At 42.0% G+C, this 15,836-nt stretch overlaps 1 protein-coding gene across 1 annotated transcript; it reads left to right on the plus strand.

Moving 5' to 3' along the window:
* Window positions 1-648: 648 nt before the first annotated feature.
* Window positions 649-15,731, plus strand: LOC130391384 (IgGFc-binding protein-like). Its single transcript, XM_056601488.1, has 21 exons — window positions 649-668; window positions 985-1,035; window positions 1,680-1,804; window positions 2,144-2,790; window positions 2,912-3,354; window positions 6,051-6,214; window positions 6,619-6,795; window positions 7,186-7,411; window positions 7,600-7,839; window positions 8,650-8,751; window positions 8,928-9,075; window positions 9,433-9,553; window positions 10,027-10,362; window positions 11,762-11,933; window positions 12,186-12,283; window positions 12,366-12,496; window positions 12,797-12,966; window positions 13,986-14,200; window positions 14,479-14,667; window positions 14,846-15,034; window positions 15,153-15,731. The coding sequence occupies exons 2-21, from the start codon at window positions 990-992 to the stop codon at window positions 15,714-15,716; spliced, it is 4,503 nt and encodes a 1,500-aa protein (XP_056457463.1). The 5' UTR covers window positions 649-668; window positions 985-989; the 3' UTR covers window positions 15,717-15,731.
* The last annotated feature ends 105 nt before the right edge of the window (window positions 15,732-15,836 follow it).

Consider the following 15,836-nt stretch of genomic DNA (forward strand, 5'->3'; position numbering starts at 1 on the left):
TTTAATTAATTTTTACACAATGTCTTGTTTTTTAAAAAAAAATGTATGATGACTATATGCTCTGTAAGGTGACCTTGGGTGTCTTGAAAGGCGCCTCTAAATTAAATGTATTATTATTATTATTATTACTAATGACTTTACCCAACGTGTTGATGTAGGCAACCGACTGGACCAGGTGTACACCACAGTTGGTCGCAAAAGCAACTAGGGGACCAAAAAGTGTCAACCAGTCATGTCAGTTTTACAAATAGGTTTCTTGAATCTTGATGCCAGCTACTACTATTCCATTCCTCAAATATTCCTCAATCTAATTCCTTTCAACATAGCCTACCTTATTTAACCCCTCTTACTTTTTCATCAGTTCAACAGTAGTTATTGTAGGCGTTGGTTACAGCAGAGTTAGATGAAGCATACCTGGCAACAACACCTATCTATTTGGTACATGAAGACGATGGCGGGAGGCATTGTCTATAGACTTAGGGCTTGAAGAAAACAATGTTAATTTGCAGAGGTGTCATTTCAACAAAACATTTGAATTTCTGTATGCTTTTCATCCAACCAGAAATAAGGAGGGACGTGTTATTCTTTCATTCCCTTCCCTCAATTTCTACTACAGATATAAACCCCCCATTGTGCACATTTACCCTAATCTGTCCTTCGCAGTCAAGGTAAAGTATAGGTGCTTGATGGGATAATTGGGCACTTATTATATTAGAATTGTTCATTTTAAAGTGAGATGCAATAACCTTTATAGCTAGAGCTAACAAATTACACATTAGTTTTGATTTGCTCGCTTGTGGTATGAATCCATTATTATTTTTTTTATCTTTTAATATTCATCATATTGCATTTTTATCTGTTTAATAATCATATAGATTTGTGAATAGCATATGTCCCGTTAATTATTTTTTTGTGGGTTAAACATATTTCTGTTTTTTGATTTTATTTTCGTGTGCATTTCCTTTTCTTTTTCTCTTCTATCAGAAGCCATGAGGTCTCTCGTGCTGTATGCAGGTGTTGCGGCACTGTTGGCAGGTAGGCCTATCCATGAAACCGTCCATGATTGTGGTGAACGGCTCCAAGATGATAGACCATTTCAAATATGCTCCACAGTAGCCCAGTTCCTAGTTCAGATCTGAGGACGAGGCAAACTAGTAATTTAAATCTAAACTTAAACTAAATTAAAGTGTGGCTGTAGATTCATTTTGATATTCAACACTTTTTGGGATAAGGGTAATAAATGTATCATTAGGAAATTTTAACAGTACTTAATGCGTTATTAAGCATGAACTAACAGCTAATTAATATCCAAGAACTTATCCATGACCCACTACCCCCACTATATAATAATGCTCATAACTGCGTTGACTAACGTTAATTAATGGTACGGTAATGTGCCCTTGTTGTAAGGTTGAACACATATGGTAGATATGTGTTATTGTGTGCATGTGTGCATGTATGTGTTATTAGGACTGTAGTTGTCTCATTTAGATATGTATGTAGGGGATCATGTACAGCAAGTCATTATCACGACAGCAATCCAATACATTTTAAATTAATCAAATATTTGTTGTTGTTGGTATGTTTTGAGTCAAATTTTGATTTATTTAGTATTGTCAAACAAACAATATTTCGAAATGTATATAAAAACAATCTCTATTCTCTATTCTCACCTCAAGTGTGCCACGGTTGTTCAACGGGACAAGACTTCATTGCAACATTTCTTCCAAACTTCTACACAAAGACCAAAAGGCTCCAATTAGTTCTCACGGCCAGAGAATCAGAAGCCAAGGTCCTCATTGAGGTGTGTGCATGGTTTGCTCCTCATCAAGGATGCTTGATTAACAATTGTTCGTTCATTGCTTCATTTGGCATGCCAGAGAGAGAAAATAGGGTGAACATTTATTAGCTATTGAAGAAAACATGACATAGACTTCATTGCTTATTTTACTTCCATAATATAACATATCTCCAAGTAAAGCGGGATGTCAGAGCAGGTCAAACTGCAGGACACGTTTGTTTGTGCTTGTTCTTCAGGATTATATTGGGTTGTGTAAAAATGAGAAAAAACATATTGCCAGTTATTATAAGAAGAAGACAGTACAGGCCGATGAATAATAGCAAGTATAACTTACACCTGCAGGTTGGTTCCCTGAAGTTCTCCAAAGAGCTGACTCTGTCTCCAGGGGAAACCCGCTGGGTGTCTGTCCCACCAGGAGCACAGCTCCAGCAGGCCCAGAACCCTCCACACTCAGCGGTTCACATCTCCTCCACTGCCCATATCTCTGTGGTCGCCTTCAACCGCCAATCCTTCACCAGCGACGGCGCAGTGATCACCCCTACAGACCAGCTGGGTGTGGAATACAGGGTGTTCACCCCAGCCGGAGGCACTTTGGAAAAGCAACTGGCTGTCGTCAATGGCAACAGTCCCAACAAGGTCACTTTCCAGCCAACAACGAACGTGAAGGTCAAAGGGTTGGGTTTATGGAAAGGCGGGAGTGCAATGACCTTTGTATTGAAACCCTATCAAACCTTCCTGGTTCAAAGCCTTACCACTCTGACAGGCATGCAGATTAAATCACAGAAGCCTCTGGCAGTATTTTTTGGCCACAAGTGTTATGGTGCACCTTGTGACCACTTGTACAAACAACTACCACCGGTGAGCCAGCTCGGTAAAGAATACATGGTGCCCCCTGGCATGAAAAGTCCGGCGGAATCCTGGGTTGAGGTCGTTGCAACTGAGGACAACACGGAGGTGTCTGTGTACAGAGGGAAAGGCACAGAGAAAAGGTTAAGATGATGATTATATCCATTATTATTTTTGGCAGCTGCACCTTGTAAACTATTAGTATTCATTTCATGTATTACTTTTCTTAATCCTGCTTCATTCATTATTTTCGACTCCCTATAGAAAAATTAGCAAACTGAAGAAAGCTGGGGAGACCATTTCGGAGCAGGTCACGCCCAACCAACCATTGTTGGTGACGGGCAACAAGAAGCTGCTGGTGGTATTCCTGAGCAAAAAAAGAGCCCATGACCCCATCATGCTAGTGCTGCGTTCATCAGACAGGCTCGCTAGTGCCTGGTCACTGGAGACCGTGGATGAGATGAGTAGCACCGCAGTAATCCTCTCAGAGCGGGAGGGTCGCGACAGTGTCAAGGTGTGCATAAATTCCAGCTGTAGCTCCCCCATGTGGAGTAAGCACCAGGCAGGAGCCAAGTGGTTCTGGGCAAGGGTGGACCTGGGGAAAGGGCAGAACCATTGGACAGTGGACGGGGATTCTGACATGGTGGTGTACGTCTACGGGGGTTCACCTTACGAAGGATATGCAACCGCTGGAGTCTGTTCTGAGGGTAAGTGCACACGTAACTGAGGCGATCTGTGATCATGCATTCAAGGCAATGCAACTTTATTTATGTATCACTTTTCAAACACAAGGCAGACTCAAAGTGCTTCACATATAAACATTGTAATACAATAAAATTAAATAGTACAAAAGAAAAACATGCAAAAATTAGTAAAATAGGTAGAAAAAGTTAAAAAAAAAAAAGCATTTTTTAGAGCAAAATAGAAGGTAAAGTTAAAAAGGCCTCTTTTTTTTTTAGAAAGTGCAATGTATTTAAGATTTAGCAGAAAGCTAAAGCAAACATAAATGTCTTCAGTCTTATTTCAAAAGTGGTCAGAGTTGGGGCAAATATTAAATCCTCAGGGAGTTTATTCCAGCTATTTGTTACATGGTAACTAAATCCTGCTTTCCCATGTTTCGTGTTTACTCTATAATCTGGATAATTAACAGATTGGTCTCAGATCTTAGTGGTCTAGAAGGCTTTTGTATTGGAAGCATATCAGTTAAATATTTTGGCCCTAAACCATGTAGGGATTTATAGGTTAGCAACATGACTTTAAAATCAATTCTCTGACCTACAGGAAGCCAATGTAACGATTTCAGAATTGGTGTAATATGTTCAAATGTGTTGGTCTTTGTTAGAACTCTAGCAGCAGCATTCTGAACAAGCTGAAGTTTCCTTAGAGTTTGTTTTGGGAGACCTGTAAGGAGACCATTGCAGTAATCAAGCTTACTAGTGATAAAGGCATGTTTTGTAAGTCTTCGGTTGACATGAGCCCTCTGAGTCTTGCTACATGTTTAAGGTGATAATATGCAGATTTTTTAACTGATTTGATGTGACTGTCGAAATGTAAATCTGAATCCATGATAAACCCTAGATTTCTGGCTTTGATTGAGGTTTTCAGGGACAGAGAGTGAAGGTGTTGGGTTACATTAAGCCTTTCCGTTTTAGTACCAAATATAATTATCTCGGTTTTGTCCTCATTTAGTTAAAGGATATTTCGGCACATCCAGTCTTTAACTTGCTCAATGCACTGGCACAGCAGATCTATGGACCGATAGTCATTTGGTGATAGCGGTACATAGATTTGCGTGTCATCGGCATAGCAATGATGGTCAATATTGTTATTTTGCATGATTTGCCCTAGTGGGAGCATGTAGATGTTGAATGAAGAGGGTCCCAAGGTCGAACCTTGTGGGACCAATTTAAGACTGTGCCTGAAAGCCCCACCCAGTTTTCTAACCTGTGCAAAAGCATTGTATGGTCTACAGCATGGTTTCTCAACGGGGGCGTTCGCACAACCTAGGGGGGCGCTGGGAACGTGATTCCATTTTTGGGGGGGGGATTTTAAACTTTTTATTTTATTCTTTGGTGAAAGAATAGGCTGCCTAAAATAAATAGCCTATTTTCATTTATTGGTTTCTAACCCCTCTACCGTCTGAGCTACTTTTTACTGTTTTTACTTTTCACTGTGGAACATTGATAATAACAGCGTGGTATCGTTATGATCTCTATAGTAACGCTGATAAACATAACCCAAGTTCGCGGGTTAACAGTTCAATAACCAACACAACACATCAAACATAGCCGATAGCAAGAAAAAAAAATCAAATTTTGTTTCATAGCCCGTTTTTGTCCTTCCTCTTGTTCAGTTCCAGCTGCTCTGAGCGTAGTCTCCACGAAAAGGCTGTTGCATTTCAAATACAAAATATATAGGCCTTATTAGGCCTCTGCGTGCGATCTGTTTTCGTGGGGTCCGCGTTGCCCGGGCCAGGGTAGATTTGATATTGGTCTGTAGTTGGTAATAATAGTGGCATCTATGCTCCGCTTTTTTAAAAGGGGTTTAATAACAGCAGTTTTCAAGACTTTTGGGAAATTGCCTGATTGGAGAGAGTTGTTAACTATTTGCAATATGTCTATTGCTTGGCAGTCAAAAACCTACTTAAAGAGGTTGGTAGGTAAAGTATCAAGGCAACAGGTGGATGGCTTTAGTTGTGTCACTATTTTCACAAGAGTTCTAGATTATATGACATTAAAGCATGGCATCATTGCCACGTTACTTTTGCCTGAACAGGGTTGTAGTCCAACATTTTTGTTTGAAGTGGAGATATTGATGGCGCTTCTGATGCCTTAAATTTTATCAGTATAAAATGCTGCAAACTCATTGAATTTCTGCGTGGAATGGAGATCAGGTGGAATTTGTGTTGGGGGGTTGGTCAGTCTGTCAGCAGTTGCAAATAGGGTTTTTGCATTATAAGTATTGGTTTTAATGATATTGGAGAAAAATGTTTCTCTGGCACTTTTTAAGTCTAAATTGTAGGCACGAAGGCTCTCTTTATATATGTCATGGTGTACTGATCATATATGATAGCAATTATATTATTTGATTCAAGGAAGTGAAGGGCAGCCAAGGGCGAACACCCACTGGAAGGCCCAACTAAAGGAAAACCCATAACGTTGGTTGCATTTCCTCATTACTCACAGACACATAAACACATCATTGATGTGTATGTGTAGGAGTTGTAGGTTTTCTGTTGCTTTGTATATCCCCTTTCAAAATGCCAGGCTCCTGACAGATTAGGCAGGCCATTGTTGAGAGGTGTGAATTTGCTTGTGAATTTGTTAAAGTTTGTCCATCTTACAGAACATATGGAACTGTGTTGATGAAACTCATTTGACATGCTCTGTTGTTTCTCCTGCAGCCCTCCCCCCTGTTGCACCCCCCCTAGATCCTTGTGACGGGGTCTCATGCCGAGAGAAGGAAGTTTGTTCAAAGGGTTCATGTGTCCATGTCTCCACGGCAACATGCCAGGCGTTAGGTGACCCCCACTACAAGACTTTTGATGGCCGTCGTTTTGACTTCCAGGTATGTGGAGACTTACAGTAAGCACTATGTATCAAATCTTTATTCATTATTGTCGGGTGGAAAGTGGCTCAGGAGCTGGAGCAGGGAATCTGGCAACTGGAAGGTTTCTGGTTCACTCCTCTCTTCCCCAAAGCTGAGTGTTGAGGTGTCCCTGAGCAAGACACCTAACCCCTGCTCCTGACGATGGGTGTTCAGCACTAGTTGTAAAGAGCTATGGGTGGCCACAGGTTACAAAAGCACTCTATAAATGCAGTCCATTTAACATTTATGTTTTTGCTAAAATAGTTCATTCCTAGCTTAAGTGAATAATAGAATTGCTATCATATAAATGATCTCTACTTTTTTAAAACAATCCACACAAAAATAAACTAAATACAAATTGAGACTTTTGTCGTTCCCCCCAGGGTACCTGCACCTACGTAATGACAACAGTCGCTAAAGCAGACAAAGACCTGACGCCCTTCACTGTTACAACCAAGAACGATCATCGTGGTAACCGTAGGGTGTCCTTTGTTAGGACTGTGGTCGTCAACGTCTACGACCTGAATGTAATCATAAGCAGACACAGAGGACGAGTCCAGGTAATTTATATATTCTTCTCGCTTCTAGTCACACATTTTCTTTGATACATTTTTTTTTTTTAATTCTAAACGGTTCACTGTTCAACTTGTGCTGATCAAAGGCAAAACAAAACCAAAAACCTCTCAGGATTAAACTTGTTTCGTCATGCATGACTGTGAGACTGATGCTGAGAACACAACGTAACGGGCCAATCATGTGTCACTGAGGGCAAGATGCCATGCCTCAGTTTAAACTGTGGCCATTGTAAAAAAAAAAAAAAAGAATTCAGTTTAACACTGTAGCACAGGTGATGAACTTCAACCCTTAGATGACAGATAACCCAGATAAGTAATCTAGCAGGTCTAACTATTAGTGACATTCTATTCCTATTGGTTTTATTTAACCTCCAGGTGAATGGAGAGCTAGTCAACCTACCAGTGAGTTTGTCTGGCGGTCGAGTCTCAGTGAAACAGCGCGGACAATATGCCGTGCTCACCACAGACTTCGGCCTGACCGTCAGATACAACTGGAACATGAGACTGTACATCTCAGTGCCCTCGTCCTACTACAAGCATCTCGGGGGCCTTTGTGGGAACTACAATGGGGACAGAAGAGACGACCTGCCAACACCAGGGGGTAAGCAACGAAGAGAAGAAAATACTTTTTTTAAGTCAAGTTTTGAAGTTAAGATAATTACAAAATTCAAACATATGAAAAAATAAATAAATGAGGAGGCGACTTAATGAATGTTACGTTGAAAATAGTATACAAGAAGCACTATTGTATTTTCTCTACGATCTCTTAAAACAATGTTTACCCTTAAGGTGCATCCAGTGTTCTCAAGATGATCAGTTCCTGGAAGGTGAAAGACGTGGACCCCTTCTGTCGGGATACCTGTGGCGGGAAATGTCCCTATTGTTCTGAGAAGCAGAAACATCACTACCTCAGACCAAAACTCTGTGGACTCCTAAATAAACCAGACGGGCCATTTGCTGTCTGTCACAAAACAATAAACCCTGAAATGTACAGTGCCAACTGTGTGTACGATGTGTGCACCAATCAAGGTAAGATAAATGTATCCTACAATTTCATTTCAGACTATTTCTAGCTGCTAAGACTGTTAATCAGATGGTAGCTTCAGAATGGTACTGCAGATGATATTACGCCAATAACGTTATTGTCCACAACAGTTTTGTTAGAATGAACCAAATGCAAAGGATCATTCATAACAGTTTTACGGATGTATTAATCCGCCAGATTAAATTAGATCCATAGTAAACCAATCAATACATAGACTAAGCATACAAAGAGACACCACCAGCATAATGCTACGTTGAAAGATAAAATCCTGGGCTGTTAAATTAGAATAATGAGGGATTAAGAACAACACATACACAGCTCACTACAATGTGTATAAAAGCTCAGTGAGCAGACACATGAAACTGTGTGGCAGTTGAAGGGGTGGTCCTGTGGCTGTGTCCCCCATTGGTTAGTAAACTGGTTAGCTTTCTGGTGTCATTATATTTTAAAAGTTTGATCTTAAACTAATAAGAAGAGAGTACAAAATTGTCAACAATAGTTCAACACAGTTGGTCAGAAAAAAACTGAGGTGTAAACAAAGTCACCAGTTGATTTAATAAAATTATTGAACTGACAATATTGTATAATAATAACATAATATCTGTATCCACCCCAAAAATCTTTGTGTTTTGGATGTTATTTCAGTAAAATTATAAAAGTCATATGTAATTAATATTATTAATTACATTTCTTTTGAGGAGATCCTTTTTGCGGTTTTGCCGTCAAGTCTCTGCTTTGGAGTAATGATCCGGGTTAGTAACAGTGATGAACGTGGTGTCTGCCTGGTTCCCAAGGTGCTAGACACATTCTGTGTGACAATCTGAAGAGCTACAGCGAAGACTGCATGTCTGAGGGAGTCAAAATAAATCCACTGTGGAGGGAGATTGCCAACTGTCGTAAGTCGTGCATGCTCTATACTTTAAAACAATGTTTAAACTGTAATAATATAATGATGTTCCTAGCTATCCAGGAACAAAATTGTGATCATAATGAATACAATATTCTGTTGTCCATTGTAGTCTGACCATAACTGACGTTAACAGTTATGTTATATCAACCCCCCTCCCCACAGCCCTGTCGTGCCCAGCGGGGAGTCACTATGAGGCCTGTGGCTCGGCCTGTCCCACATCCTGCACGGACCGAGACACTGAGCAAACATGCAAATCCCCCTGTGTGGAGGGATGCTCCTGTAACAAAGGCCTGGTGCTCAGTGGGGATAGGTAGGGCTACAAAATTTCACCTCTAGTACTACTACAACACTACTCATGATCACTGTCATCATAACCAGAAGCAGAATGATAACCATCAATCTGTGTCGTAACGGGGAGATACATTGATTTGGAAGCCTCATGTCGTCCATCTTTCATCCTAAAGTTTTTTGTTTTATTCATAAGAAAGTTAATTCATATCAACGTATTCACTAAAATCAGTGGAACTATTTGGGGAAAAAACATTAGCAATGATTAATCTTACAAAGACAACAACCTTCTAAAGAAGCTTCAATGTGGTCCACTGATCGGTGGGCCACCTCTGTGACTCCTGTGCGCTTTCTCAAAGTTGACACTTGTGTGGTTCAGATGTATCCCTCAGTCCTCCTGTGGCTGCCAGCAAAAAGGACGATATTACCCACAAGGCAGTGTGTTCTGGGCCGACGACAAGTGCGGCAGCAAGTGTCACTGTGATGCTAAAAGTGGGAAGGTACGGCAAGTTTGTGTTAAAGACTTTAAAGAACAAGATATAAGGAAATTTGTTATTTTGAAAAAACTTGCCACCGGGGAGGACCAATATGAAAGACAAAACCCTATGCTTGCATTTCGTGTGCTTTGATACCAATACAAAAGTAAGGACCGTCTGGCCCGCATCGGATGATTCATGGCTTGTACATAACATGACAATGTATTAGGAGTTTAAGATAGAATTGTCATGGTTTGAATAATATAAATAAGCATTGTGTTAAATATTCCATTCGTAATGTTGCTAATTCCCACCTTCTGCCCATACCCCGTACCAGAACAGAAAATGTCCAATTCTAATGTTAACTGACTCTAACTGAACAAAAAGACGGATTTCAAAGGTCTGGGAGATTAGTCTGCAGGGAGATACCAGCACTATAAGAGCACCTTTTTATTTATTTTTGAGTCATGTATACATTTTGTTCATTATTTTCCCAGATAATCTGCAAACCGGTAGGCTGTAAGACGAGCGAGCGCTGTTCCCTGAAGGGGGGGGTCCGAGACTGCTACCCGCTGTCCTCAGCCACCTGTCAGGGCACCGGAGACCCCCACTACAAAACCTTTGACGGGCGCCGCTACGACTTCCAGGGCACCTGCATCTACGTGCTCTCCCAGACGGTCCATAGTCCCCTCCCTGACCTCCTGCCCTACCAGGCTCTGGTCCAGAACGAGAACAGGGGCAGGAACAGGGCCGTGGCCTACACCAAGTCTGTTTCTTTGACTGTGTACAACTTCACCATCAGCTTGAACAGCGACAGCCCGGGAAAAGTGCTGGTAAGAGTCGAGCCTTTTGTCCCTCAGCGTGTCACACGGCTTAAGGCTTAGTTATGGATCCACGATGACGCAACGCAAGTGGGTTTATAGACCCGTCACGTCCTTGCGGACCCTCCTTGCGTCCACCTGATGAGCGCCTCCCAAAAAGTGTAACCTTGTGTTGCGGCGACGCAGCAGCAAGGAATGTGATTGGTCCTCTAACGTAAATCCAATGTCAACCCTACGCAGAACAAAACAGGTTCACGACTGTGTCGAAGCGACTGCGTGTTCATTGCGTTGCGTAAACGCGGAACCATAACGAAGCCTTTTCTCTCACCCTCGCTATGTTTCATATTCCCAACCAACTCCTTAGTCGGTGGCCCCTTGGTTGCTCAATGCATACATTTCCTACTAAATGTATAGATGTACAGCTTTTCAATATGTACCCAACATGAATGCTATTTGCAGTCAAAGATAACAGTTGATGAATCTCCGTCAGGAAATGCAGCCGTTATAACAGCAAAAAGAACAGTACATATCAAACTAGAAAAGAAAACCATTGAACAAATTGGACTGTAATCTATATACCTTTATAAATTAATATGTATATGTCATACATCTAATTCTCTTTATAAACTTGCCTATAACAACCACGTTTATTCCTCAAGAAATAGGTATTGTTACTAGTAACTAGGGTTGCAAAATTCCGGGAATTTTCAAAGTTGGAAACTTTCCATGGGAATTAACGGGAATTTATGGGAATTAACAGTTATATATGGGAATAAACGGGAATAAACCGTGAATATACAAAATTTAAGGTTGCTCTTAACAGGGGACTTAAATATAGTTGGAGGAAACATATTTCAGCATAATCTCGACTAAGACAACCAGATTTCATGCAAGTAAACTTGAATATCTATGCTATTCCTCAATCACGCTAGCACACTGCCTACTGCAGGGCTATTGAGACCACGCCCTCTGCAGGCACTGTGCATTCCTCCATCACATGCGATCTGATGACTGCATGATCCCTGGACCACAATTTTGAGCCCAGAGCATAATTAACTTAAAAATGATTTTTTTGTTCTTCAATGAAAGAATAAAATATTTAGAACTTGTTTAAGTTCTACTTGCAAATAAATCTGCAAAAATTATGTTTTTTATGATTTTGCATGGATGTCTACTTATAACAAAAAATATATGTAGGCCCACATATTTATGCTTGGAAATGATACAGTTCGATTCAATTACCCAACATTTCTAGTTAATTCACATTAATTCCCACAATATTCCGATTTTTTATATTTCCCAAATTCCCAAGCTTAACTCCCCATGGTAATTTGCCGAAGTTTCCAGAAATGTACCTGACATTTTCCACCCCTTTGCACCCCTCACTGTCTCCCGGCCGTCTCTCTGTCAGGTGAACAGCCGATCAGTGAACCTGCCCTACACCGCGTTGGAAGGGAAGCTGTCCTTGTTCCGCCAGGGCAGCTTCTGCTTTGTGCAGACACACTTTGGCTTGACTCTGAAGTTCAACTGGAGGAGCCATGTCAGCCTGACGGTGCCTAGCACCTACGCTGGCTCTGTCGAAGGCAAGTGCTGTGTTTGGTAAACAGTGTAACTCTACCAGGAACGCTTATAGGCATGTTGAAAACAGAGTTACTTTGAGAGAGCTAATAGTGTACTATGAGTGTGGATGTCCTCTGAATACAATTTTCTTTGAGTCCAAGGTCTTACCTTTCACAGCAACTCTTGATAATAACAATGTGTATACAAGTATTGTGTTTGCATCTTTAAATATCCTCAAATAATCCCTGTTAATGTCTTCTATTTTGTTTGGACAGGACTGTGTGGTGATTACAACGGTAAGGCCGGGGATGACCTGCGGAAACCTGACAGGTCCCCGGCCAAAGGCCCTACAGACTTTGGGAACAGCTTCAAGGTAATCCAGGGTTCCTTCGTAGATGTTGAGGCACAGCAAGATAAAACCAACGTTCTATGAAGCTAACATTGTTTTCTTCCAGGTTGGAGGGGACGTGGGGTGCACCAGCGAGTGTCCCGGGGGTAAATGTCCTGTCTGCGAGCCAACACTGGCCATACGTTATCAACAGAAAGACTCCTGCGGGATTATCGCCAACAAGGCAGGACCTTTCAGGTGGGCACATTGCGGTATTTTTAAATTCGTTGATGCATCTTTTGGATTTGTAAGACCCAGGATCACATTACAAATGCATATTTTCTGCCATTTATAAGGGAAAAATTGTGTATTCTGACTTTCAACCTTCTTTGGTCGAGCGAGCGCTGTTTGACAGGTTTATGATATTTGCAATGGAATTAGCTAGTAGTGTCCGGAATATAAGGATTCCACGTTCTATCCTTTCTTTGTATTCGTTAAATGTGTATCCTGAATGCGGCTCCTCAAACTCTTTCAATGTATTATTTTTTCTTCTTCCAGAGATTGCCACGCAAAGTTCGACAATACAGAGTACCTCAACGACTGTGTATTTGACCTTTGTGCGTACAAGGGCCACATTACTGCCCTCTGCAACAGTCTGACAAGTTACCTGGTAGTTTGTCAAGCAGATGGCGCTGTGGTGGAGAACTGGAGGACCCAACAATTCTGCCGTAAGAGAAGCGTGAAAAACACAAACTAAGAGCCTATAGGTTTTCAGTCATTCTCTGCTCCATGTGGTTGACATTTCTCACTGATAATCTTTGCAAAATGTACCAACAATATCTATCGAACATACCGATTTGTTTTTCAAGAAAACAGGCTTTCAGAATTGGGTCAATGGGTCGCTATCAATGGGTTAGCGATGGCTGATCATCACAAGGTGTTCATGAGCAGAACTGTACCTAGAACAACTGTGTCGTGAACAATAAGCCAGTTGTATAATTGTACTATTGTGCCTTCAAACTATTTTTTTTTCATCGCAAAACATGATACTGATATAATATGCCCGCTTATGCACCTATTATATTATAGCTGGTTTTTCCATAATGTGATATTTGATACATACAAAAACTATTTGCACACTTGACTTCAGACACACATTAAAGGGACACTGTGTAATATTTTAAGTTATTTATTACCTCAAATCAATGTATTCATTCATAAATAAGTCCTCATTGGTGTAAAATTATCTCTGCCAAAATCAGTTATCCTACTGAGCGAAGAATAATTAATATGTAGTTACATAGGACGGGTAAGCTTCATGGAGGCTTCCATGTTCTTCCGGTCTATGAACTACCGAGAGGGACAAAAAGCACTATGTGGTACCGGAAATGCAAACGCATTTTAACTCTGAGCCAGCGTGAATGATGACTGAAATAATTCACTATCTTGCTCGAGGAGTAATTACTCATACATCATTAGCTTACACTAATGATTCAATGCAGTTTGAAATTTGTTTGAAATAACGACCCTCATCATCACTCGAATGACTCGATGAGGTAGTATTGGATGTCGTGACACAGCTTCTTGGCCCATACTGCCCACCGTAGTTTTTGAACAAGCGATTATATACAATTGTATATTGAATGCAATATACAATTGTACCACTAGATGGGAGTAATTTTTACAGTGTCCCTTTAAGCACGCACACACATTGTAACGGTTCCTCTGCGGCCCCTCCTCTCCACAGCCCTCCGCTGTGGGGCCAACAGTCACTACGAAGCGTGCGCCGTGCCGTGCCCCCAGACCTGCGACGGCTTCGGCCCCGCGGAGGGCTGTGACGTGGAGGCCCCCTGCGGTGAAGGCTGTGTCTGTGACGATGGATTCCTGCTCAGTGATGACCAGTGTGTAGCCGTGGCAGAATGTGGCTGCCAGTACAACGAGCAGTACTACCGCAGTGAACAGGTGAGATATCGACACCATCTTCATGAGCTTGCACAATAGACTAGTATCCTTAGGCCCAACGTTTGCGCCGTGGTGTCAAACGATCCTGAGCATACCGCACACTGCTACTGCAAACAGAACAGTAGCAGTGTGCAGATGGTAATATATTTATTAACTAAAAGGAAAACCTTTGTTGAAATAGAGGGGGGGGGGGGGGGGATTGGGGTCAAATAATTTACATATTTGCCTTATCTAGCAAACCAAACCAATACTCATAGGACGTCCTCTCTGTGTTCCAGGTGTTTTATGGTGCGGACTGCAGGAGCAGGTGTGTCTGTCTTGAAGGACAGGTGAAGTGTGATGACTCTTTCACCTGCTCAGCCAATGAGAAGTGTGCTCTGGAGTCGGGCGTGTTCTCCTGTGTTCCCAAAACAACCGGCTCTTGCTCGGTGTTCGGGTCTTGCTCAGTGAGGACACTGGACGGAAAGGTCAGGAAACGTCCTTTTCTTAGTGCTTAATCCAAACTGATTTATAGGAATGCATTGATACGTTGGTTCGGTCCTCCATAGAAATCAATATCGTTTGTCCAAATAATATTGCATGGACAGTTGTCAATTTACGCATCAATTATTCTTCAATCTCTTCTCCATTCTTCTCCTTCTCTAGTCTTACCCTCTTTGGGGAGAATGTGGCTTCCTTCTATCGGAGGTGGAAGAAAAGGCAGGAGTGATTTCGGGCTTCTCTCTGTCAATACAACAGAGCACCACTAAAGGAGGTCAAGTCTACCGCAGTGTGACGTTGAAGGCATACAATTATGAGATCACCATGAGGCCGGGGGTTGTCTGGGAAGTCCTGGTATGGTTCCTAGCTTTGGATCTTTCAAATGAAAAAGAAGCCCTTTTTAAATGTTTTTATTATGACAAATTCAAGTCTCTCAAAATAATTCAAATGTATAATTTTTTTGTAACCACAGATTGAGGACATCAGAACCAACCTCCCTCTGTCATTGGACGACGGCAAGATTGAGGTGCATCAGGGTGGCAGTAGCATCGTCATAAAGACTGACTTTGGCCTCCATCTGACCTACGACACTCTAGCAGGCGTCGTGCTGACGCTCCCGTCCACCTACGGCGGCGTGCTGCGCGGCCTGTGCGGCGACTTTAACGGCGATCCATCCGATGACTTCGCGTTGGCCGGACAAACCGGAGAGCCGTCCGTGGGGGACTTCATCGCAGCGTGGACCAGCAAAGACGTGCCCTGCAAGCCGGGATGCAAAGGGCCGACCTGCACCGAAACGGGAAGATCGGAGAACCCCAAAACAAAACACTGCGACATTATTAAATCACCGAAGGGCCCCCTCGCAGGGTGCCATGCGGCAGTGCCACCACTCCCCTACTTTGAGGCTTGTGTCAGGCAAGTCCTATGTCCTATTTCCTATGTCCCATGTCCTATGCCCTATGTCCTATGTCCAATGTTCAGCATTTCAGAACTAGCATTGACGTTACAATTGACGTTAATTGATAACATGACAAATTGAGTCAGACACATAAAGGACCTATATCATACCGCCAGGTTTGAGTGTGCTTCGCCATTACAAGCCGTTTAAAAAATCTTCCTCTTCTGACATCACAAGTGGGCGTGTCCACCTAGATGATTG

Source organism: Gadus chalcogrammus, chromosome 11 (genome assembly GCF_026213295.1).
Source record: "Gadus chalcogrammus isolate NIFS_2021 chromosome 11, NIFS_Gcha_1.0, whole genome shotgun sequence".
In the NCBI taxonomy this organism is placed as follows: Eukaryota; Metazoa; Chordata; class Actinopteri; order Gadiformes; family Gadidae; genus Gadus; species Gadus chalcogrammus.

Excerpts from the sequence above, each read along its gene's own strand:
- LOC130391384 (XM_056601488.1), top strand. The coding sequence starts at position 990 with ATGAGGTCTCTCGTGCTGTATGCAGGTGTTGCGGCACTGTTGGCAG. Across the intron at positions 8,752-8,927 it reads GAGGGAGATTGCCAACTGTC|CCCTGTCGTGCCCAGCGGGG; the intron begins GTAAGTCGTGCA and ends CCCTCCCCACAG. Across the intron at positions 9,076-9,432 it reads CTGGTGCTCAGTGGGGATAG|ATGTATCCCTCAGTCCTCCT; the intron begins GTAGGGCTACAA and ends TGTGTGGTTCAG.